Genomic DNA, 24,475 nt, shown 5'->3' on the forward strand with positions numbered 1-24,475 from the left:
AAGACAGGATCCATTTTCCCTCAAGAAAAAGCCCCCTGGCACTGGGCAAAGTACAGCAATGCGTGGTGGAAATGGTAATCTCTTCACAGTGCCAGAGAGACTAGACAGAGAATTCAGCATTGGCCGAAGCTTCACACAGGCCCAGCAAACGATTAGTCAGGGAGCCACACCTCGGGTTGATGGGGGCCACCACTGCCTTTCAATGAAGAACACTGCCCTAGAGATTATTTCTTAATTTCTGGCCTTTTAGCCAATACTAAAGGTAGAAGTGTGCTGTTGGGTTGGTGTCAACTCCTGCTGACCACAGAGCCCTGTGGTTGTCTTTGATAGAATACAGGAGGGGTTTACCATTGCTTTCTCCCACGCAGTATGAGATAATGCCTTTCAGCATCTTTCCTATATCGCTGCTGCCCGATATAGGTGTTTTCCATAGTCTGGGAAAATTCAAACCAGCAACCTATGGCTTGCTAGTCAAGTCATTTCCCACTGCACCATTAGCTGGCTTAGCAAATACTAAAGGTAAAGTGTGCCATCAAGTCGATTTTGACTCTTGGGGCCCACAGAGCCATGTGGTTTTCTTGGTAGACTACAGGAGGGGTTTACCATTGCCGCCTCCTGTGTAGAAAGAGATGATGCCTTTCAGCACCTTCCTATATCGCTGCTGCCTGACACAGGTGTTTCCCATAGTCTGGGAAACATACCTGCAGGGATTCAACCCGGCAACCTTCTGCTTGTTCGTCAAGCATTTCTCCACTGCACCACTTAAGGTGGTCTAGCACAGTGTTTCTCAACGTTTCTGGAGGAAACACAGGAAATTGTAAGCGACGTTTCAGCCAGGGCTGCCCTCTGCTCTTCTCCGTCCCTTCTAAACCCTGGCTGGGTCTCATTCAGATATTCCAGCCAGGCACAATCCCAGTCTGAGACAAGGATGAATCTTGTGCTCTGCCACTGTGCCCATCTCCACAGTGGAAACGCCTGAGAATCAGATACATGTGAGAAAAAACGCGACAAAAACAAAACATCCCCCACCAGTCAAGACTCAGGCCCCACTGAGAGTATTGTCTTCCTGCTCAGTTTCAGTGTCAGGAAATCGGTAATGTTTTCAGTGCACATATAGAAAATGCACATGAGCCCAGACTTACGTGGGTGCCCCTGTAGATGGATGTTTGCATGCACGTCTATTTTTAAAAGATGCATGTGCGCATTAGTCCATGCAAGAAGAAGCCTCTTAATGGCTATTTTTCTTCCTCATATTTATTAGTTGCTTAGTAGTTTTACAAGTAATGATTGCCAGTAGGGTTTTCCTTTCCTCCCACTATCCTCCCCTTCATATTACTTAGTAGCTGGAACTGGATTAATAACTACAGATAGTACTTTTGATTGATGCAAACCATTCATCTCTATTGTGCGGCCCTCCGCAAAACAAACAACCCTGTAATAATTTATAAATCTTACAGGAGTGCCCAAGCTCAACTCTGCAGACGTTCTACTTTAAAGAACAGTGTTTTGCTTGCTTTCCATTTCGCCATGGCTTTTTCTGCCATGGGCCCTGTTCTTTGGGGAAGTTCAGGTTCAATACAGCTGAATCGTTGGGACTTTTTGTGGACTATATGACATCTAATCAGTTCTGCAGGTATAAGATGGAATTAGAACGGCTTCTAGAATTAGGAAGTTATATGATATTTAGTCCTCAATTTCCTTAATAAAACAGTAAAACATGAGGAAAGAATAGGATGGACACTGGGGGAAATTCTCCTTTGTGGTTTCTCTCCCATTCACACCAGAGGGCTTTTGTGCATGTGCAGAGCTGTTAACTTTCTACAACTTTCTGAGAGCAGCATTTTGACGGGAACACAGTCCCCTGCCCCTATAAGGGATGAGCATTGGGGGAAGCTTCCACATGTTCAATAATATAATTATAGTGTCAAAAAACAGTGGCCCTACATAGGGGGATGGGGATGCTACCAGCTTGCATTTCATCACAGATGCCTTGCAGAAAACTGACAGGTTGAAATACATAGGATTGGTAAAGACATAAGGTGGAGTCTGGATTAAATCCTGGTTTCCCATGACTTCTTTGAGCTTTAGGAATGTGTATACATACACCCACACCCCCACACACCCAAGCGTGATAGTCAGAAGCATTCTACTTCCAGGTCTAGTTATATGTGCACTGAGCAATTCTGCCTTTTTAAAAATTTCAACCAGAGTTCCCAAACAAACCAGGATGAAATAATTGCTTTGAAGGGCCTGTCTTCCTTCCCACATTCCAACTCTAGTTTATTTCTAGTTTAATCAAGAGGCTCCTGGTTTAAATCTTGTCTCTGATGTAACTCTTACTAGGCAGTTTTAGACATCCACTCTCTCACTTAGCCTTGATCCCCATCAGCAGTGTGGGGGACTTAGTCATAGGAACATAGGCAGCTGCCATATACTCAGTCAGACCATTGGTTCATTTAGCTCAGTATTGTCTTCACAGACTGGCAGCGGCTCCTCCAAGGTTGCAGGCAGAATCTCTCTCAGCCCTCAAGTTCTCAGAGGGAACTTGAAACCTTTTGCTCGTCCCAGAGCGGCTCCATCCCCTGAGGGGAATATCTGACAGTGTTCACACATCAAGTCTCCCTTTCATGTGCAACCAGGGCAGACCCTGCTTAGCTAAGGGGACAAGTCATGCTTGCTACCACCAGACCAGCTAAGTGTTAAGACCTGGAGCTATCAGAACAGCATGTCTTTCTCTAGCACCATTAAATGACTTGTATCGTCCACAATTTACAAAACCTTTTAAAAAATAATTTAGGATGGTGTTCTATTGTGGCACATAGGTTATATATATATTTTACTATGCTTTTTGTAACCACTGTTCAGCCTCATTTAAGATTTCTTTACTTCATGAGCTGAGCTTTGGGGGGGGGCATTTTAAAATCTTGTCTCTGGGCCCACTCCAACCTTGCTACACCCCTGCTTAATCCCTCATCTGCATACCCCTGACCTATCTTGCAGGGTTGTTGTAAAGATGGCAACATGACAATGAACGTGAAGCACCTTTGGACATGCATGTGCTACACAGATGCAAGAGCTTAAAAAATGTGAATTTGTCCTACCAAACAGAACAGAAATTCACTGAGCTCTGCAAGTTGCTGGTGCCACCATCATTATAATATCTGATTACTACAGCTTTCTCGGTGCCGATCTGCTTAGAAATGTCTTATAAAGAAGTCAAGGATGACATTAATTCTTCCTTAGTAAGACGGGTTCAAACATTATTATTTTTTTGCATTAAAAAGATTTTGGGGAGTGGAGGGCCTCTTTTAAAAACAAACAAACAAACAAAACACCAATATGGGTGAAAAGTTTTCAATTAGGTGTTTGTCAAAAAGTTGTTTCAAGGCAGGGCTAGTAAAATAATGTCTTCCATCAGAACCAACCAAAAAAAACCCAACCCACAAAATTCTGTGCAAGCTTTTGAATTCACAAGAATTCTTCTTCAGAATATTAAGCAAATCTGGAGAGAGAAGAGAAAAAAGATGTCATTGAGCATAATAGGAAGTCCTAGCTTGCAGGATTGAGGTGTCATTTTGCAGAACCCTGTCAATGCTTATTTGGAAGCAAGGCCCACTGGGTTCAGTGGAACTTACTCTCAAGTAAGTGTGCGTAAGATTGCAGCCTGGATTAGGCTGGAGTGTGCTGGTACCAAAAGCCCTCAGCTTTCAGCAGAGCATGCTGGGACGAAGAAGCCATGGCCCCGCTCCCGTCTGGAAATACGAAACCCGGCGTCTACACAGATACGTGTTGCGCTCATCAGAACTCATGGGTCCTTTTTGAGCCAGAGAGCCGACAATAACAGAGAGACACACAGAGCACAAGCCCCTGGTTGCCCTTACACTGTCAAAGCTGGCGATGGATTTCAAAGAGGGCATTGGTGGTCTTGCTAAGCATGTCCTCCAGTTTCTGGTTGTTAAAAAAAAAAACCAACTGTGGTCACAAAGGGCTTGGGTTTCTATTTCAGGGCTGGGAGCTGGGAAACCCACACCGAGGGCTGGAGGCAAAGATGGCCTCAGAAGGGCTCGCTCTCTGGCTGGCTCTCTGGCTGGCTCTTTCTTTCCCTTTCCCCCTGGAATGTCAGGTCAGGGAGAGGCGAGCTCTGCTTTCCGACACAGGGACCGTCTCCCGCCCTGCCCGCTCCAGCCTCTTTCTGCATTGGACGCTGTGGGAGGGAGACGGGGCAGTGGCTGTTGGGTGCTGCTGCCGCCGCCGCCGTTGCTGGCTGAGTCCCTGCAGCTGGAGGAGGCTGAGCCGAGTGCGAGCGAGCAGGACGTGCTGTTCCAGAGTCCGCCTGACTGGGGCTTGGAGGGGGAGTGGTGGATGACACCGCCGTGGCGGCTGCTGCTGCTGCTGCTGCGGAGAGCTCTTCCACCTTCTCCGCAGGGTGACTAGATGCAAGAGGCCACAGAGCTCCTGGCTGTGTGTGTGTGTGTGTGTGTGTGTGTGTGTGTGTGTGTGTGTGTGTGTGAACGCTCAGAGTTGCCCGGAGGAGTGGCTTTGGGTGCTGGTCGTTTTTCTCCTACCAGAGACAATCTCACCTCCCCACAGGGGCACCCAGGTCATTTTGGAGCCTGGACCAAAAGGCCTTTGCAGCCAGCCAGCCCCCCCGGGGGGGCATTATCATGCTCAGCTGGGTGACCACACCACCCAGGACAGACTAAAGATGATGTGGGGTCCCCCCAGGGGCTGTGGAGTACCCTGGACTTTGGCTCAGAAGTCCAGAGGTAAGAGCACTTCTGCGCCTCCCCTACTTATTTTATTTTATTTTATTTCTATACCACCCTTCCAAAAACGGCTCAGGGTGGTTTACACAGAGAGATAATAAATAAATAAATAAATAAATAAGGTGGCTCCCTGTCCCCAGAGGGCTCCCAATCTAAAAAGAAACATAAGATAGACACCAGCAACAGTCACTGGAGGTCCTGTGCTGGGGGTGGACAGGGCCACTTTCTTCTTCACAAACCGGAAAGTTGCAAGAGCCCTCTTAGGTCCGGTTTGACTTGCTACCCCAGCAAGAAGATCCCGCTGCCCTTTGCCAGCTACCACAGAAAAGCACTCTGTCCTTAGCTCTGTTCACATGTTATGTTCCATGCTTGTACAACAAGTATACTGTATACACAGGGGCAGATCTATACACAGGTACAGTTAGGAACATAGGAAGCTGCCATATACTGAGTCAGACCCTTGGTCCATCTAGCTCAGTATTGTCTACACAGACTGGCAGCAGCTTCTCCAAGGTTGCAGGCAGGAATCTCTCTCAGTCCTGTCTTGGAGATGTTGCCAGGGTGGGAACTTGAAGCCTTTTGCTCTTCCCAGAGCGACTCCATCCCCTAAGGGGCATATCTTCCAGTGTTCACACATGTAGTTGTTCACATGTTATGTTGAACATGGGCATAGCAATATGCTTCTTGCCTATACCATGCGTTTGAGGGGTCTGTGTACCCAGGTTCACTGTTAAAGTGAACGCAAGTACAGTTATTCACACACAAAAAGTGCATGGGTGTACAGACGTCTGTACACTCGGACAGCATAATGTCTCAATAGGGCCCTTGTTTCTTTTTAGCTATATTTTTTTATTTTGATTTTCTTCCACAGAGTTCAGGGTGGCATACATGGTTCTCCCCACTTCCCCATTTGTCCCCCACAAAAACTCTGTGAGGTTGGTGACTGGCCGAAATGAGCTCCCCTCTTCTGAACGTATTAATGGAACAGCTTTCCGAGGGTCAGCTCTGCTAGTCTGTTATATCCAGGAGCTGCAGCATCTTTAAAGATGGGATATAGTCCTATTTTAGCAGACTAAGTCATCTGTGAAAGTGTTTGTTACAATAAATCTGTTTGCCTAAAATGCGACAGGATTTTCTTAATTCCTTTTCACAAGTTACCCACCCCTCTCTCACACGTGCACACACCCCTTCACAAAGGGCCAGTTGGGGTGATACTTAATCCGCTGGCCCAACCTTAATCCCCCCCAGTAGGGATTTGTGCGCACCATGAGAGGGCACAGCCTTCCCTAACCTCCAGCACACAGGGGTGCCTTCCCCAAATTGCAGCTGGGCAGTGGGATATCTGAAGAGAGCTGGCCTTGTGGTAGCAAGCATGAATTGTCCCCTTTGCTAAGCAGGGTCCACCCTGGTTTGCATTTGAATGGGAGACTACATGTGAGCACAGCAAGATATTCCCCTTAGGGGATGGGACCACTCTGGGAAGAACACCTGCATGTTCCAAGTTCCCTCCCTGGCAGCATCTCCAAGATAGGGCTGAGAGAGACTCCTGCTTGCAACCGTGGAGAAGCTGCTGCCAGTCTGGGTAGCCAATACTGAGCTAGATGGACCAAGGGTTTGACTCGGTAGAAGGCAGCTTCCTATGTTCCTATCCTTATTGTGTATGGGCAACCAGTGGAGAGCCAGCGTGGTGTAGTCGTTAGAGTGCTGGACTAGGACCGGGGAGACCCGAGTTCAAATCCCCATTCCGCCATGAGACTTGCTGGGTGACTCTGGGCCAGTCACTTCTCTCTCAGCCTAACCTACTTCACAGGGTTGTTGTGAGGAGAAACTCAAGTTTGTAGTACACCGCTCTGGGCTCCTTGGAGGTAGAGTGGGATATAAATGTAATAAATAAATAAATAAAATAAAGTATCGTCTGAACCAGCCCAAAAGGTGCAGAGGGGAAAACTAGGGCCACCTCGCCAACACCTACACTCACCCACCCACCCCCAAACCTCCATGCGTTGGGCCATTAGAAGACACACATCAATATCAGAGGGAAGGCCAGCACCTGTGATCCTGCTTCTTTCTTTGCATGTTCGGTGATCACACAAAGTATCCTTCTGAAGAGAGCTGTGCGGTGTTTGGGGTTAATCCATTCCGTGATCCAGGCCAGCTTTTGAATGGGGCTTTAGTTCCCTGTCTCCCAGTTAGGGATGGTCCCGGACCGGTCCGGAGGCCATTGAAAAGGCCTCCGGACCGGTCTGCACCTGGGTGGCTCGGATTGGGGGTGGGGGGGTCGCTTTAAGAGTGGCGGGAGGGTTAGGGTTAGGGTTTTCGCTCTGGCGCCGTAATTTGTAGAGTAATTGGGGCGGCAGGATACCTCCCTGCCGCCCCTTCCCCACTGCGGCTCTGCAAAGCTCCCAGTAATGCTTTGCGCGCGCTCAAAGCATTACTGGGAGTTTTGCAGAGCCGCAGCGGGGAAGGTATCCTGCCGCCCCAATTACTCTACAAATTACGGCGCCACCGCGGAAAGCGGCGGGAGGGGTAAGTAAACCCTCCCGCCGCTCCGGACCGCAGTGTGGCGGTTCTGTGCACACTCCTACTCCCAGTCCTGGCGTAGAGGTGGGGCCAACAAACAGCCAGCAGCAAGAGCACTTGGGGAAAAGCAATCTGCACTTGCCTCTCTCTATTTCATTAAACTATGAATATTCCTGATTGTACTCCACGGCCTTGTCCTTGCCTAGCACAGCTCTTTCCTCTGGATTCTGCAAGCTGATCTTGGGAGGAGGAGGAGGAGGAGGAGGAGAAGCAGCCTTTTCCCCTCTTTGCATCTGGCTGCCCCACACCCTTCCGCGCCCCACCCACCCTCTCCACAGCTTCCATCAACGAAAAAGGGAAACTCCTTTCCTTTCCCGGTGGGTGGGGTTTGGGTTGGGCCCTTGTTATACCTCACACAGACTATGATGCCAATCTGTGAAATTCAGGTTTTCCCAAAGGGCCTCTCCCATACTGGACCTTTGATTTCTGTTAGGATTTGCTTTTTAAAATGCCAGACAAAGTCCTCTGCAAAGGGACACCACTGCTGTCATAGCAGGGAAGGGGCTCTGTGTGTGTGTGTGTGTGTGTGTGTGTGTGTGTGTGTGTGTGTACCCGTTTCGTTTATGGAAAGGGTGCCAGGATGGGGGAGTGGGAGGGGGGAGCATAAACAGCTGTGTGACACTTCTGGACTTCGGATAGATTTGTCCCCAGATTGGCTTTGTCCCCCGGGAGTAGACCAGGCTCTACGGGGAAAAGAACCTTATTATTTGTGTTAACAGCGGACTGCTTCACTGTCTTCCACTAAGCTTGGAAACCAGCTGGTTATCTCAGGGTTGGGGGCTGGGAGCAAGGTTAGAGCTGCAATTCAGTTGGGGCTTAATTTGAGGCACGTGGGTGGAGGAAGAAGCATCCCTCTGCTCTGCGGGTGCGGGTGGAAATGCTCCCTCTCCGATGGCACCTCCGTCCCATGACCCAAGCTTCCATGATCTAATCTAAAAAGCATGGAAGTTGCAAGTCTTGCTTATGGCTTCTAGACATTTTGGCTTTGTTTAGGCTCCCCCCCCCACAAGGACACCTCAAGGTTATTAACTGTGGAGAATAAATAGTGATAAAAGTTAAGTGTTGGGTAAGATGTCCTACTTTGGTTAAGCAGGATTTCTTCCTGGGAATACGACAATGGCCCGTACAGTTCACAATGAGTATTTCTACACTGCTTTTCAACAAGAGTCCCAAAGCTGTTTACATAGATATAAATAAACAAGATAAATCTAAAAAATAAACATAAGATAGAGACCAGCGACAGCCACTGGAGGGATGCTGTGCTGGGGATGGATAGGGCCAGTTGCTCTCCCCCTGCTCAGTGAAAAGAATCACCACTTTTAAAAGGTGCCTGTTGGCTGAGTTAGCAGGGGAGTTTGTGTGAAGGTTCAAGTAACGAATCATTTCTCAGTCCTCAGTTTATTGTTATTTAAATATAGTACTATATCGCGCAGCAGCGATATAGGAAGATGCTGAAAGGCATCATTTCATACTGCGCGGGAGGAGGCAGTGGTAAACCCCTCCTGGATTCTACCAAAGACAGGGCTCTGGGGTCACCACAAGTCGACACCAACTCGATGGCACATTTTACTTTACTAGTGTGCTCATGATACTTTGCAGCAAGGCTTGACAAGTGTCTAGTGTCTGGAAATTTAGCAGTGGTACCTAGTCTAGAATATTCAGTGGTAGTGTTATTTAATAAAACCTTTTTGTCCTGGACAGTACTGTTTCTGTTCTAAGTCTGTTTGTGTGTTTGTTTAATTTATATTCCACCTGACTCCAAAGGCTGTAGGCAGTTCACACCGCTACTTGTAAAGGGGGTCACGAGAAGCCCACTTACCTTCCCCTATAACGTTGGTTGCTAAGTCTGGTATTCTTGTCAAGTGTCCATTGTCCGAGCCTGCTTTACAGATCATCATAATATTTAGCATTTGTATAGCACTTTTTGAGCGTGCAAAGCACTTAGTGTATTTTCTTGATGTAATGGCGTACAAGAGCCCTGCAAGGGATGTAAGCATCATTATCCCCACATTGCAGCTAGGGAGCTCAGGCGGAAAGAAACTGGCTTGCCTGAGGCCACTTTGCAAAGTTGTGCTGTTGAGTCAGTGTCGATTCCTGGCGACTACAGAGCCCTAGGGTTGTCTTTGGTAGTATACAGGAGGGGTTTACCATTGCCATCTCCCTCACAGTTTGCGATGATGATGCCTTTCAGCATTTTCCTATATCGCTGCTGCCCGATATAGGTGTTTCTCATGGAGAGGAGAGCTGGTCTTGTGGTAGCAAGCATAACTTGTCCCCATAGCTAAGCAGGGTCTGCCCTGGTTGCATTTGAATGGGAGACTTGATGTGTGAGCACTGCAAGATATTCCCCTCAGGGGATGGAGCCGCTCTGGGAAGAGCAGAAGGTTCCAAGTTCCCTCCCTGGCAGCATCTCCAAGTTAGGGCTGAGAGAGACTCCTGCCTGCAGCCTTGGAGAGGCCACTGCCAGTCTGTGTAGACAATACTGAGCTAGATGGACCAATGGTCTGACTCAGTATATGGCAGTTTCCTATGGAGTTGGGCCAAAGACTTCTCAGAAGAGATGGGTTTGAAGGAGAGATTTAAAGGCAATAAGCTTAGTGCTTGTATTCCGCAATTTACTGAGACACCCCAAGATGTTCCTATGAATTTTAGGTAGAATGTGCTCCTGGAACTTAAGGTCTCTGTGTTGCCATCTGTGGTTAACTGATATGGTGCTCCACAAAATGTCCCAGGAAGATTCCCTTTCATGCTCAAAATTGCAGTGACTTCCACAGGGCGTGAATCTTCAGATGATGGTGTCCTCTGCCCTTGGGCCCAGACCATCACATGCATGCCTCACGCATGTATGAAGCCGTGGGTTTGCATTTGTGCTTGAACGGTAGGAGGGATGTGCAGGAGAGGGGCGCTCAGTGCTCCCCTGTCCCTCGCCTCCCACCTCCTGCAGCCATTTCCATCGCTGGTACTGGAAGCGAAATGGCAGGAAGGGAGAAATATGACTGGCACCGCAAACTGAGGGGAGGTGAAGCACAGGAGGAGGGAGGATGCAGCACTCCTCTCCCATGCAGTCCTCTAACTGCAGTCTTAAGAGAGGCTCACTCCTCACTCTCTGTGTCAATGGGATGGACATGTGAAAAGGAACATGTGCCTGCCACTGGTTCCCTTTCTCTGAGGTTGTTTGTTGTTGTTGTTGTTATTGTTGTTTGGTTCAGTAAGGTGTGGCTAGCCAAGCTTTCCTCTAATCTTTCCTTTTCACACATATTGCATTTCTTTAAATGTATGCTTGTTATTGTTATGAACCAGGATTTCCAGCTTTGTTTTGAAAAAGGAATCTAGCTTCTTAATTGCTTTGGGGAAAAGAAGCAGGAGGCGGGGGGGGGGGGGTGGAAGGGACTGAATTTTCTCTGCAAGGTTGCCCAGCTAGCTAAGACGGCCAGTTCATCTTGAAACCCCTTGTGGGCTTCAGCCTCCGCTGGAAGAGTTTGCTTGAAAGAGTTTGCAGAAGCAGTGGCTCTTATTGTGATGAAAAGCCTTGAAAGTGCCAAGAGAAAACTTGGTTAACTCAACCTTTGTTTAGAGAACAGGGCAGTAAAGCATGCATTCCCTTGATACTCATCTCGTAGCTTTGTGTGTGTGTGTGTGTGTGTGTGTGTGTGTGTGTGCACGCAAAACAAAACATTCTCAAGGATGCGTACTGGTTGTTCTGGATTGTCTTGTAGAGGCCTTGATTTACCACGGTAGGCTTAGCATCACAAGGGCGTGGTGGCAGTTGCCACAATGATAAGTATCCTGCAGAAGCAGGGGATGACTCCCCACTCCCTGCAAGCTGAGCCTCTGATGCTAAGGCCCCATGAGATGGAGCTGGCCCCAGGTAAAGCAGTACAGTAAAGTGTGTCGTCGAGTCGGTGTCGACTCGTGGCAACTCCAAAGCCCTGTGGTTGTATTTGGTAGAATCCAGGAGGGGTTTACCATGGCCTCCTCCCACGCAGTATGAGATGATGCCTTTCAGCATCTTCCTATATCACTGCTGCCCAATATAGGTGTTTCCCATAGTCTGGGAAAGCTACCAGTGGGGATTCAAACGGGCAACCTCTGGCTTGCTAAGCAAGTCATTTCCCCACCAGTTGGTGAGTGCTAAATTACAAGGCAGACTTTTTAATAGTGTGCCTGCAAAAAGCTGTAGGCACAACCAGCGGAAAGCATTTCCAGCCTGATTCCCGCATCCTCCGTCCTGTTCTGTGAATGGAAGCAATGCATGTGCAAGTCAAGTGGCCATTCTCTGGTTCTTAAATTTTGGGGCGGACTCCTAGATTCAAATAAAGTTTGTCAAGGCCCGTAAGTATATGTACAGCTCCCCTAACTTTTTGAGATTCAGCTTAATCCTGAATGAGACAGGATTTGTCTGTGGCTGGTGGAGCTTTTTGAGTATCATCCTCAGCTGTCCAAAGGTCTCTTGCTTGCCCAGATTACTCCACCCTTTCTTCCTCACTGCCCCTTAAACCAGGAACTGCCATTCAGAACACACCAGTCTGATGTTGCCTTTCTTAACGTCTTCAAGTCCCTCCTCAAAATCTACCTCTTCCCGAAGCCTTTGCCACAATCCCTTTATCCCCATACTGTTCTGGAACGAAACCTAGGGTTGCTTAATGAATATAAATGCATATGTCCTTCTGATTTTATCATTGCCTTCCTTTCCTTTCCCTTCCCCCCCCCCACCTGCTTGTGTTGAATTTTAGATTGTAGATTCTTTGGGGCAGGGACCCTTCTTCTTCTTCACTGTAAGACATCATGCACTCCCATGGTGCTACATAAGCCATAAGAATAGTAGGAGTTTTTATGACCTCCTGTGAAGTGAAGGGGGTCACAGTGAAGTGAATCTCGCTGTACCCAAAATAAGCACACTCTTCCTCCAAAAGCAACTTTTGACAGAGGAAACAAGAGGTATGCAGTAGATACTCCAGTGTAGAAGGGGCCTTTCTTTCGTGTGCATCTTCCCCCTCCCCGCCTCCTTTGTACAGAGCATCCAACACCTTGCCCCACTAATTCCTGTTGTATTTCTGCCCAGCCTTTTGCTCCAAGGCGACTTACATAAAACAGTAATCAAACCCACTGGAAAACAACAAAAGCATCCAATTAAAACGGCCAAGCAACTTCTCTAAAGCCAGCGATCTCTCCCAGCTGCCAGGTTTAACGCTACCCACAAGCAGCAACCATGTGGACTGCCATCCTTTTCAAAGCCAGGTTTGGGCCTGCTTCCTGAGGCAGAGAGCCCCTTCCTCTCCACCCCCCCCCCCATGTGAGCAAACAAGGGGCCTGCCTTCGGGGCTGTATCCCGGCACTCCCCCTTGGAAATCGGATTCCAGCGACTCCTCTTTCACCCAGCAGCAGCAGATGGTGGAATGGAATGTCCCCTCTGCCTCCTTGCTGCTGGAAACTTTCCTGCCCCAGGAAAGGAGTGCTCAGGTCCCAGAACATCCGTGCCTGGAGCACAAAGGCCCCGGTCCGGGGACCCTGTGAGGCTGGAAAACCCGCCCGCCCTGTGGCTCGAAGGTGTTTTCAGCACAGAGGGATGTGTGGAAAGCAAAGCAGCAAGGGGTTCTGGGGGTCCCGGAAAGCAGAAGCAGCTGGGAGTGAGTTCTGTCCAACCGTCTGGGCAGAGGGGGCTTTTAACTTTCCTTGCTGGCTTCATTTTCACTCCCATGGCCTAGATAAGCTGGGAGGCGGACAAAACAGCAGCAGCAGCAGCAGCAGAGAGGGATTCCTGCTTTCCCAGCTCCTGGCTCACTCAGGCTTTTTCTCCCTCCCCCTCCCCCTTTCAAAACAGGATCCAAAACCTTGTCAAAGCGGTTCTAGCCGGAGACACTTTCCTATCTCATTAGGCAGGAAAAACAGTCCGCTCCTGTGGCTGAGATCTGTGGGCAAAGAAGAGGAAACCCACACCACTAGAATGTAAACTGGAGTTAAGTGCAGAGCTCTGCCACCGCTTTCCTCTGCGGATGGCCTTGGGCAAGTCATCTAGTGACTAGGTGCCGCCCCATTTGGGAACTGAAGCTGTTAGCCTTTCTTTCCAAGGGTGGGCTGCTCCCAAAGGACTGCATTGGACATAATTGCGAGATGGTCTGCCTGTCGTCAGCACTGCTTTGATTAATAGCATCTGCCTGGAGTGCTCCACTGCTGCCAAGATTCACCTGCTTCCCATAGTTGCCTTATCCATTTTCCCTGCCCCGTACTCAAGCTTAATCCCAGTGCCATTCCAAGGACACGTTCAGCAAGAAATGCGTCTGAATGCGACACAGTAAGCCTCTTGCCTACCTTCTGCTTGTAACCGCAACCAGCCCCCATGGATTGGGGAAAATTGCACAGAGTTTATAATGGCATGACTCAAATAATCTGAAGCGGCTTTCTGCTGAGTCAGAGCGTTGGCCCATCGAACCCAACTTTTTCCTGCTCTAACTGGCAGCAGCTTCCCTAGCTCTCCTTGTGGAGGTGCCAGAAACGGAACATAGGACCAGTGTTCCCTCTAACAGAGATCCCCAGATGTTGTCGACTACGACTCCCATAATGCCCAAGCCAAAGCCATTGCAACTGGGGATTCTGGGAGTTGTAGTCAACCACACCTCGGAAGCCCTGTTAGAGGGGACACTGCATGGGACCTTGTGCATGCCAAGAACGTGCTTGGCCAGCCACTGGGCTAGGGTAGGGCCCCACCCAAGAGTCTTGGCAACTCTCATTCTAAACATTAGGAGAGGAGGAGAGCTGGTCTGGTGGGAGCAAGCATGACTTCTCCCCCTAGCTAAGCAGGGTCCACCCTGGTTGCAGATGAATGGGAGACTTGATGTGTGAGCACTGGAAGAGATTCCCCTCAGGGGATGGAGCCGCTCTGGGAAGAGCATCTAGGTTCCAAGTTCCCTCCCTGGCAGCATCTCCAGGATAGGGCTGAGAGAGATGCCTGCCTGCAACCTTGGAGAAGCCGCTGCCAGTCTGTGAAGACAATACGGAGCGAGATAGACCCATTATCTGACTCCCTATATGGCAGCTTCCTATGTCCCTATTAGCCCCACTGCCCCCTGTCCTGTGAGCCTCGGCATGGAAGGACAAGCTCCCTTTTCGTCCGGTGTCCCCAAAGCACCCCCGTTTGAGTTCGCCACGGGCTGCTGCCCTCACGGGACAGAGGCCGTGCCCGTTCCCGTGGCCTGTTGGCTGACTGTAGTGGTGTCTGCCTGGCTGGGAGCCGTGGGCAGCAGAGAGTTAATCTGGTGTAACTAGGCCAGCCCTCCAGCCCTCCGCCTGCCAGGACCTTGTTTTGCCAGATCTGGGCAGTACGCCAAGTTCCTTCTGGCCGCTGTAGAAAGTTGACGTAGTCAGAGCAAGAAGCCTCTGCTGAACAAATGTGGCCACTTCCCCTCAGGAAAACTGGGGGCGGCGGGGGGGGGCATGTCTCTGGGATGGGGCTGGCCGCTGGGGGCATAGAGACAGGGAGCAGTGACCCCAGGCAAAGGTGGCGGGGGGGGGGAGACTTTCCCTGACCAGGAACAAAAGGGTGCCAGGAGGCAGAGCTGCAGGGAAAGCTGCACTGGGGGTCTGCCACTCATTTCTGGTGCTGGAGGAGAAGGGAGTACCTGAGGATGCAAGGAGCCATCGCTCCGTTGCTTTGCAAGCAGGAGGCCTTGGGTCCAGTCGTCCCTGATATCTCCAGGCAGGGCTGGGAAGGGCCGTCACCTAAAGCCTTGGAAAGCTGCTGCTGGTCAGTGTAGACAATACAGAGCTAGATGGGCCAAGGGTCTGACTCAGGAGGCAGCATCGTATGTTGGTTTTGTTTATTGAATTTCTATGCCGCCTAATATAGAAATGTCTAGATGATGTACAAATTAAAACACGAAATAGAAAACATTTGAAATTCATAAAACAGATAAAAATCACAAATTAAAAAAACACATTAAAATTTTTTTTAAAATTAGATTTCCAGTTAAAAGCCTGGGAAATAGGTATGTCTTCACGGTCCGCCTAAAAACAAACAAGAGACGGAGATGCTCTTATTTCAGCAGGGAGCGCGTTCCAAAGCCCTGCGGCAGCCACAGAGAAGGGCCGGTTCCAAGTTGCCCCCAAACAAGTTGGCGGCAACCCCAACTGGACCTCTCCAGATAATCTTAATAAGCGATATAGGAACATAGGAAGCTGCCATATCCTGAGCCAGACCATTGGTCCATCTAGCTCAGTATAGTCTACACAAACTGGCAGCAGCTTCTCCAAGGTTGCAGGCAGGAGTCTCTCTCGGCCCTATCTTGGAGATGCTGCCAGGGAGGGAACTTGGGACCATGTTCATGAATTGTGTGGATGTGAATTTGAAGCCGTAGCTCAATGGTAGAGCATCTGCTTTGCATGCAGAAGGCCCCACATTCACTCCCTGGCAGCATCTCCAGGTAAGGCTGGGAGAGACTCCTGCCTGCAACCTTGGAGAATCACTGCCAGTCTGTGTAGACAGTACTGAGCTAGCTGGACCAGTGGCCTGACTCAGTAGAAAGGCAGCTTTGTATGTTCATGAGGAGCACTGACAGGGAGAGAGAAAGAGAGTCTGCAGATTCGTCCTTGTCTCAGACTGGGATTGTGCCTGGCTGGAATATCTGAATGAGACCCAGCCGGGGTTTAGAAGGGACGGAGAAGAGCAGAGGGCAGCCCTGGCTGAAACGTCGCTTACAATTTCCTGTGTTGCATTTCCATATTTGAGTTGTGCCCTTGCTTTGGGGCAGCAAACTCCATCCACTTTTTGAAAGGGGAAGTGGGGGAGAAGTAAGTAAGCTGTTCATAGCTAGCGTTGGGGTAGTGTCAGACTAAGCTGGGACTGGGTTTAAATCTCTGCTCACAAAGGTGACCTACTTCACGGGGTAGTTATAAAGATAAAATGGCTGGGGTGACAGGAGCTGTGTGTTTCCAGGGTAAAAATGATCAAAAACTATTCATGTTTGTCATAAAATAAATAATAAAAATACAAGTCAGTGATTATTAAAAATGATAATTTGACAGTTGGTGAGAGCCTGCCTTAGGTTTGCATATTCTGTGGCTGTCGGATAGCCTGCCAGTGGAAGGTTTTGTTCACTGATCTCTACAAATCCAGCTTTGATCTCTTTAGGTAATTTTTGTGTTAGCTCTTGCTTCTGTTTCACAAGCTTTGTTTTGGTGTCCCTTTGCTTTACTCCTGGCTATAATTTCATTCAAAAAGTGCCCACGCACACCCTTACGCATGTAGGCTCAAAGTGGAGAGAGCAGGAGGGGTCAAGGCTTTCTGGGCGTTAGGGAAAATCTGGTTGTGGGGTGGGGTTGAGATTTGGGCATTCGCTGCTACCAGGCGATATATTTAGAGTTGTGTGTATTGTGTGTGGGGTGTGTGTGTGTGCGCCTAGAGGTTTGAAGAGAAAGACTACAGTGGGCTTCATTCATTGCAGGAGCTTGAGACACGGGTCTATGGTAGCCTTATTTTGGTGGGTGCTCAGACAGAACTGCCTGGGTGCCAAAGGCTCCGTTCAGCTCTTGTGCTTGAAGGTAGGACTCTCCACGACTCGTAGCCTTCTGTGGGTGTCCTCACTTTTGCTAACCGCTAGAAATGCCAGCCGGCTTCCCCTTGGAGTCTCCTGGGGTCTTCAGATGGGTGGGACCAAGAGCGCTGCAACAGGCCTCCCTTAGCTTGACTCCCGCTGCATGCTTTCTGGAAGGATCTGCTCCTCGGGCGCACTGCCTCATCTCTGCGCAAAATGGCCATGATCACGGGGAGGTCTCATCGCTTGCTTTCTCCCCTCCTCTCTCTAGCCCAACTGGAGCCGACACGCAGAGGCTGCTGTTCTTGTTGTTGTTGCCTTGGAAGATCCCGCACCCAACCCCTTCGCCTCCCTGTAGCCAATGAACTCAATGAACCCAATGAAACCATCGCTCCCGCCCACCCCGCATGGGTGAGTATGGCTGAGCCCTCCTGTTCTCGCGGCACGGACTACACAGTCTGTTCATCGGTTTGCCTCTCTGGCTCCTATATTCTGTCATTCTGCGCATCCTGAACATCGCAGGCTTCAATGGTTTGTTTTTAAATAAAGTCCTTATTGTTGCAAAGACACTTGATGATGTGCACACCATCCCTGGTGACACTTCCAAAGCCACAGGGGCTTTCTAGTGGTCAGGAGCCAGGCTTCATTGCTGAGCGGTGATGAACCTGATCATGTAAAATAACTTGATTTTGCATGCCTACACAGCAGAGAAGTCAGTCCTCAATGCCGAAGGTGGGTGGCTTTGGAGCACAAGTGGAGTGATTTGCGGAGAGCTGGTCTTGTGGTAGCAAGCATGACTTGTCCCCTTAGCTAAGCAGGGTCCGCCCTGGTTGCATATGAATGGGAGACTTGAGGTGTGAACAACATAAGATATTCTCCTTTGGGGATAGCTCCTCGCTGGGAAGAGCAGAAGGTTCCAAGTTTCCCTCCCTGGCAGCATCTCCAAGAGAGGACTGAGAGAGACTCCTGCAACCTTGGAGAAGCTGCTGCCAGTCTGTGAACACAATACTGAGCTAGATGGACCAATGGTCTGGCTCAGTATATGGCAGCTCCCTATGTTAGTGCAAAATATACCCAGTCCTGGGGATGTTTCGCAGTAGGCCAGAGGCTGCCCTGCTCCCACCAGTGGTCCTGGAAATCATACAGCTCTGCACTGCCATGAACTGGAACTGTGTAGCATGGCCATTTGACTTCTGCCGGCAGAACACACCTCCTCCTGTACAGTTGAATAACCGCAAACTCTCACAATGAGTGTGGAGCCCCTTTTCTGCCCACAGACTGCTGGCTTGCAAGGCGTGGTTCCTCTTTTTTTCAGCCCCTCCACCCCACTCCCCTCCCCTCTGGCTACATACTTGTCCAGATCAGTCTGGAAGGGGCCATGTTTTGCATGCCCTAACTGAGCAAAGAGGCCCAGGGTGAATCTCTCATCTTTAGCAGAGGGAGAGCAACTCTTAAGGGTGGGTCCGTAGCTCAGTGGGAGAGCATCTGGTTGAGAGCAGAAGGTCCCAGCCAGGCTCAACCCCTGGCAGCATCTCCAGGTAGGGCTGGGAAAGACTCCAGCCTGAAACCTTGGGGGAGCTGCTGCCAGTCAGTGTAGACAACCCTGAACTAGAGGGACCAGGGGTCTGACTCGGCATAAAGCAGCTTCCTGTCTTCCTTGTTTGGTTTCAGATTGTGAGCCCTTTGGGGACATGGAACCCTCTTACCTTTCTGTGTCAATTGCTTTGAGAACCTTTTTGTCGAAAAGTGGTATATAAATATTCACTAAGATAGTAATATAGAGTCCCAGATTCAACCCCAGCGAAAAGGATCTTTGATAGATGGGAAAGGCCTGTGCCTAAAGAGCTGCAGCTCTTAGGGTTAGGGTTAGAGTAGATGTCTCCGAATGAGAAGGCCCAGTACTATGACTCTGTATAAGGCAGTTGCAAAATGTGCAGAGTTCCACCTGTGCAGAACCCCACCAGCACTTCTTGGTAATGTATCAGTGGAGATTCAGTGCTCATATCATGAATTCATGCCATTCACAGGTTCCTGTTTAGTAAAGCCCATGCTATCCAGGCACTCATCCCCAGATCTCACCACTTCTTACTTGCCATCAGCTCTGGATTTCCTGCATTGTAGGGGGTTTGGACTAGAATAGATGGTCTGCAAGATGCCCTCCATTGTATGGTTCTACCCAATGGAGCAGTGTCAGCCTCTTAGTACAGGGCTGCACAACAGACCTCCAGCTGTTTTTGGACTACAGCTCCCATCATCCCCAACCACAGCAGCCAATAGTTGGGGATGATGGGAGTTGTAGTCCAACATCTGCAGAAGGGCTGAAGGGCCTTCTTGGGTACCTCCCACGCATTATCAGTCCTCTCAAGTTCTCTCTTTCTTCTGTGGATCACCAATCTCCTATTCTGCAACTCGATATACCGTATTTACAATATACCGTATTTACCAAATCCAAGATGAGGTTTCCCCCCAGTTCTTTCCTGAAAGATAGCAGGGTCATATTGAATTTAAAGTCCTCTTTCTTTTAGGTAAATACAGGTATACCTTGTATTTAACCTTTGAATTTAAGACACCATCTTAAATTCAGAGTCACCTTCTATTTGGATAAATGCAGTATTCCGCTCTGAAGTGTTCCGTTTCAGACTTCAGAGCAGAGGGAATCTTTTATTTTTATTTTTAGCTTCTTGTCATGTACATCTCCCTGTACATAGGCAACTAGCCCACCAGGGAGAGAGCCAGGGCTCGAGAATCTTCCTGATGTCCTAACAATTTAGGAAAGGGTTTTTTGTTTTTGTTTTTCTTGCAAAGGAGCATTTAAAAAAAAAAAAAAAAAAGATCCTTCCTTCACCTGCCTTCTGAAGGGGTTCAGACTAGGAAGGAATCTACCACACGGATCTGCAGGATCTGCAAGCCCTTTTCATTCGCGATGGGTCATCTGGATGGTGTGGGAGGCCCCGGCCTGCCTTGTATGCATCCCATTGGCATGTCTGCAGCATGTGGATGCATTGGAATGTTGCAGATGTCCCGATGCACGTGTGTAGTCCTTGAGTGAACAACCTGCATGTGTGAATTCACTCTTCCCCTCCTCGCCTAAGTTCGGTATTTTTGCCCAGCTTTCAACCAGTCATCCACATCTCCTTCCCTCTGCCCAGCCCTGAATCTCCCTGCCTTTCTAATGCACAGCTTTCCTGCCACTTCCCCAAAGGCTCCTAATTAAATTGTTGTGTTTCTTTCCCCCACTAGTGATGGTTCATATGCCTACGAGTCAGTTCCTTGGCAACAGAATACCAATCAGCCTGCAGGATCTCTCTCAGTGGTAACCACTGTGTGGGGAGTCAGCAACACATCCCAGAGTCAGGTAGCTTGTGCAGCCTTCCAAATGATGGGGTTGGGGTGAGGGGGTGAGGGGGTGGGGAGAGGAAGCAGAGTGCTGGACCGCCCATGCTTGGCTAACTTTCCAGGTAGCCCCCCAGATCCCCTTCGGCTATCAGAGTGCACCATAGACCGAAGGCTACAGCCCTATTTACATATTACATTCAACACACATACAATCTGCGTACCATGCACACTGCAATCAGATCTGTGTGCACACCCCGTTATTCACACCTTAGGTACAACGCATGCACAGTAGGGCATGTAAGCTCAGCACCTTGCTCTTGAGGGGCCTGTCTCCAGGTTCACTTCCTTTTGATGAAAAAGTCTTTTAATAGAAAAGAAATTGCTTGCCGGATTTGCTTTTGAAATGAATGCATTCACCTCAAAACACATACACGTGTACAGACATCTGTACGCACATACAATGTAATGTCTGAATAGGGCTTCTGTCTGTGCACCTTTTTATAACGTTAGTTGCATTTTCTTTATATTTTGTAAGCCACTTTGATTATTGTTTATGGAAAAGCGGGGTGTACCATAAATATTAAGCTGTACTAAGCTAAGATTGTGCTTACGCTCTGATGTGTCTTTCTTGGGTCTGTTGTTCCTTGCAGCAGTGAACATTTCCTAGGGAAAGTTGTGTCCTTCAGGAGTTGCCCGGGCTCATTGAACAATGTCTTGCATCTTTTGCTAAGCGGTCCTCTTACATCTACCTGCCTTTCCCCCTCCGTTGTATAATTATTTATTTAAAATAAAGTAGACCACTACTGCTTGGGGTGGCTCACAAAATCAGTGATCTTAAATACATTATTAAAAAAACACATAAAACTAATAAAATAGACACTAACGAAGAACAATCCCCAGTTAAAACCAAAAATTAAGCGTACACATTAACATGTTAGAAGCTAAAACTCACCAGATGCGGTTAAAACGCTCTAAGTCGATGGGTCTTCAGCAACTGCTGCCTCATGCTGCTGGTCGCTTGGTCTCTACCCAGCCTCTTCTCTGCTGCCAGTACCGTTCCTAAAAGTCTACTGCCCCTTTGATATTAATTCATACTTCTCACCTGCGTGTGCAGACACACGCCCTCCTTCCCTCCCCTGCACCAAAAAACTTGGGCCTTGCCCACAGTGCAACTGAATGAAGTGGTGGAATGGACTGTACCACTTCTCACAGCAGATGGGGGAGGGGGGCGCTCACATTTACGAATGCGCTCATTTAAACACGGGTTACATTTCAAAGTGATATCCACCTGTAGTCTAACACGGTACGGGTACCATATTCCTATCTCATTCTGCTTTGTGAATAGACCCAGCCTCTGTATACTTGTTTTTTAAACCTAAAAGCTGACAGGTGAGGAGGAAGACAGAAAGGGCTTTCCCTTCTGCTACAAAGCATGCCCAAGATAAGATTAGTTCTGTTCCCACCAGGACTTTGCTTCCTATCATTCAGGGCATACCCTGTTGTTTGGGCTATAGCTGGGGTGGATAGGCATAGGGTTGCCCTATTCTGGCGTTCCAAATCTGGGTGCCTGATTTGCATATTATGTAAATTGGCTTGACAATCATTTTTGAGCAGAATAGTGCCTGCACGTTTTGCTCCATAACTCTGCTTCTACAAGGGCTATTGCTTAGCCTTTTCTTTTCTTTTCTTTTTAAAAAAGAAAGAAAGCTAAAATCTAGGCGAATCTGGGTGGAATAAGCTATCTGGGTAAGATGCTTAAAATCCAGGTGAAACCTGGAATTTTGGGGGGCATGGCAACCAAAGGAGTTTCTCCTCCAACTTCTGCTACTAAGCATATGAAAAGATGAAGCTTACTTGCATGTGCAATGCTGAACCTCCCACTTTGGGAAGGAGACTCCTGTTTTCTTCTCCCTCCTCCCTTCTACTGTTTTGCCTTTGTGCAGGTCAGTTTTAAAATTTATCTTGCTTTCCTAAGCAGCATTATTACCCAGGGTCTGAACTGAGCTTCCTAGATGAAATCAAGCTGCTAATAGTAATAAATAATAATAATAATTAATAATTAATAAAGAGCCCCGAGCTCCTCTCCTCTGCACACTGACCTGGGAGTAATTTTTATGGAACTTAGTGTGATCTGCTTCTGAATAAACATGCATGGGATTTGGTAACGAGACCTTTACCAACTCTGAAGTGCCAGATTTTAAACATGGCCTTTCAAAGTCTGCTGGCAAGACTTTAGATTTGAGCTTTTGGGGGCAAAGTTAAAAAAAGAAAAGAAAACCCTCTTCTTCTTCTTTTGCTCTTTTTACCTACAAGCTAAGCAAGGCAATGCCTCTATTCAAACAGTATAGGTTATGGCTTGTAATCTGTTTTCAGCCTTAAAACCTGGCGATATGAACCTCCTTAAAAATTGATTTTGCTTTTATTTATTAAAAAGTATATCATTCCAAGTTTTTTATGCAACATACCGACTGATTACGCTCTTAAATAATCCAAGTATCTACCTTGGGTTTCTGATTGCAGATGGACTGGTGGGGACGAGGGGCTGAGACCAGGCGCAGAGGCGAATCAGCAACTCCATCTTTCCCTGTGTCCTCTCCATTTGCCTTCTTCATGCTGCTCCTCTCCTGCAATATCCTCCCCTTGCACAGGCACTTTGCCTTACCCTGCCTGCGACTGCCATCTTTCTCTCTCTCTCGGATTTGTACCTATACATGTGTCTCAGCCTGCTAGTAAAAGTTCAGAAGCAGTTAAGGGGTGGGTGGGTGGCAGCTCTTAGCTTCTTCCTTCATGTTACTGCTTGTAGGGTAGGGGGGGCACTAAGGAAGGGTGAAGATAGGTCCGATGAAGATGGCGTCCAAAACCTCCGCAATGCTTTCTTGCTCCCTCACGTGGCTTTTCTTGGGCTCTAACCTCTTGCAGGTTTTTGGCAACCCCATGGGCCCTGGAGGAAACACCTCTGGCAACCCCATGATGCCCAGTGTGGCCAGTAGTAACTCTGGCATGAACTCGCCTCAATTTATGGGACAGCAGCCTTTCCCAGAGGGATCCACCAGCAAGGGCTATGTGCAGCCGGGGATGTACAGTCGCAACACCTATCCTGGAGGGCCGGGCTTCACCACCAGGTACGTTGCGAGAGCCCAGTCTGGTTGCGCAGTCATGGGGCATCCCTAAGAGGCACTTGCTCCTCTCTGCAGTGCTACCGGAGTACCCGGATGTCCTTGTTTTCTTCAGGTTGGACTGATTGCTTCTCCAGGGAGCTGGTGTTGCATAGTGGCTAAGGTGCTGAGCTGTGGGCGGGTCAGTCCCTGGTTGAAATCTTGGTTCTTCTGCCAGGAATTTATCAGGTGGCTTTAGGCATACCTCCACTCCCTTGGCGTCAGGCTCTAATCCAGGGCTGCTCAACTTTGGTCCTCCTGCCCTGCAGTTGTTTGCCTACAACTCCCATAATCCCTAGCTATTGGCCACTGTGGTTGGGGATTATGGGAGTTGTGGTCTAAAAAGAGCTGGTGGGGGGAAAGGTTGAGCAGGCCTGATCTAATCTGTAATATGGGGATGATCATGCCCATGACCTACCTTACCAGGCCTGCTGTGAGGATTAAAAGAAAATGTATCTGAAGTGCTTTATGCATTCTAAAGCTCTGTAAGCAGGGATAGGCAGCGTATGGATCTCCACATGTTGCTGAACTGCAACTCCCATCACCCCCAGCTACAATTTATTGTGGCTGGAAGATGATGGGAGTTGTAGTCCAGCAGCATCTGGAGGGCCACAGGTTGGGATCCCTTGCTCTATAAACTTGCTGTGAATTATTGTTTTTCACCATCCCTGTGCTATTACTCCTGTTTGATTTGTGTCTTTCAATTTCTAACCCCATGAATAAAATATCCATTTGAATGACAAAGCATTGAACTGAGAATCCTCAACTGCCTGCTTAAGCGCCCCTCATTAAAACCTAGCTCTAAACAAGGCCTTGTGGTGCTTCTGGAAATCCTTAGCCATAAAATGCGGTGAATCTCCAGGCAGTTTCAAGCCTGCTTCCTGGCGTCCTCCCGCAGGCCAGACTTGGCACACAGGAGGCTGCTCTGAATGCACCTTAAAAGATCTGATTTACTCTTATCTGCAGCCATCATTCTGTAGGCAATTTGCCCTCTGAGAGCAAGGGGAGAGCAGCTGCTGCCAGAGTAAACAAGAAGCCATCACTTAGAAACAGCTGGGCTGCTCCTCCTTTTCCTCTTCCTCCCCTGAGAGCCCGATGAGAAGCAGCCGGG

The 24,475-nt window shown here is 48.7% G+C and overlaps 1 protein-coding gene across 8 annotated transcripts in view; it reads left to right on the forward strand.

Moving 5' to 3' along the window:
- The window catches only part of ZMIZ2 (zinc finger MIZ-type containing 2), a 119,572-nt gene that overhangs the window by 63,919 nt on the left and 31,178 nt on the right, over positions 1–24,475 (forward strand). For 6 of the 8 annotated variants that reach the window (XM_053269172.1, XM_053269168.1, XM_053269169.1 and 3 more), the window contains 3 exons: positions 17,145–17,284; positions 20,114–20,228; positions 23,129–23,331. In XM_053269172.1, coding sequence (XP_053125147.1) covers positions 17,235–17,284; positions 20,114–20,228; positions 23,129–23,331 — 368 coding nt within the window. In that variant the 5' untranslated portion in view covers positions 17,145–17,234. The remainder of the gene's footprint in view (positions 1–17,144; positions 17,285–20,113; positions 20,229–23,128; positions 23,332–24,475) is intronic. The other 2 variants (XM_053269167.1, XM_053269174.1) reach the window with 1 other exon arrangement.

This window comes from Hemicordylus capensis, chromosome 8 (genome assembly GCF_027244095.1).
Source record: "Hemicordylus capensis ecotype Gifberg chromosome 8, rHemCap1.1.pri, whole genome shotgun sequence".
Taxonomy (NCBI): Eukaryota; Metazoa; Chordata; class Lepidosauria; order Squamata; family Cordylidae; genus Hemicordylus; species Hemicordylus capensis.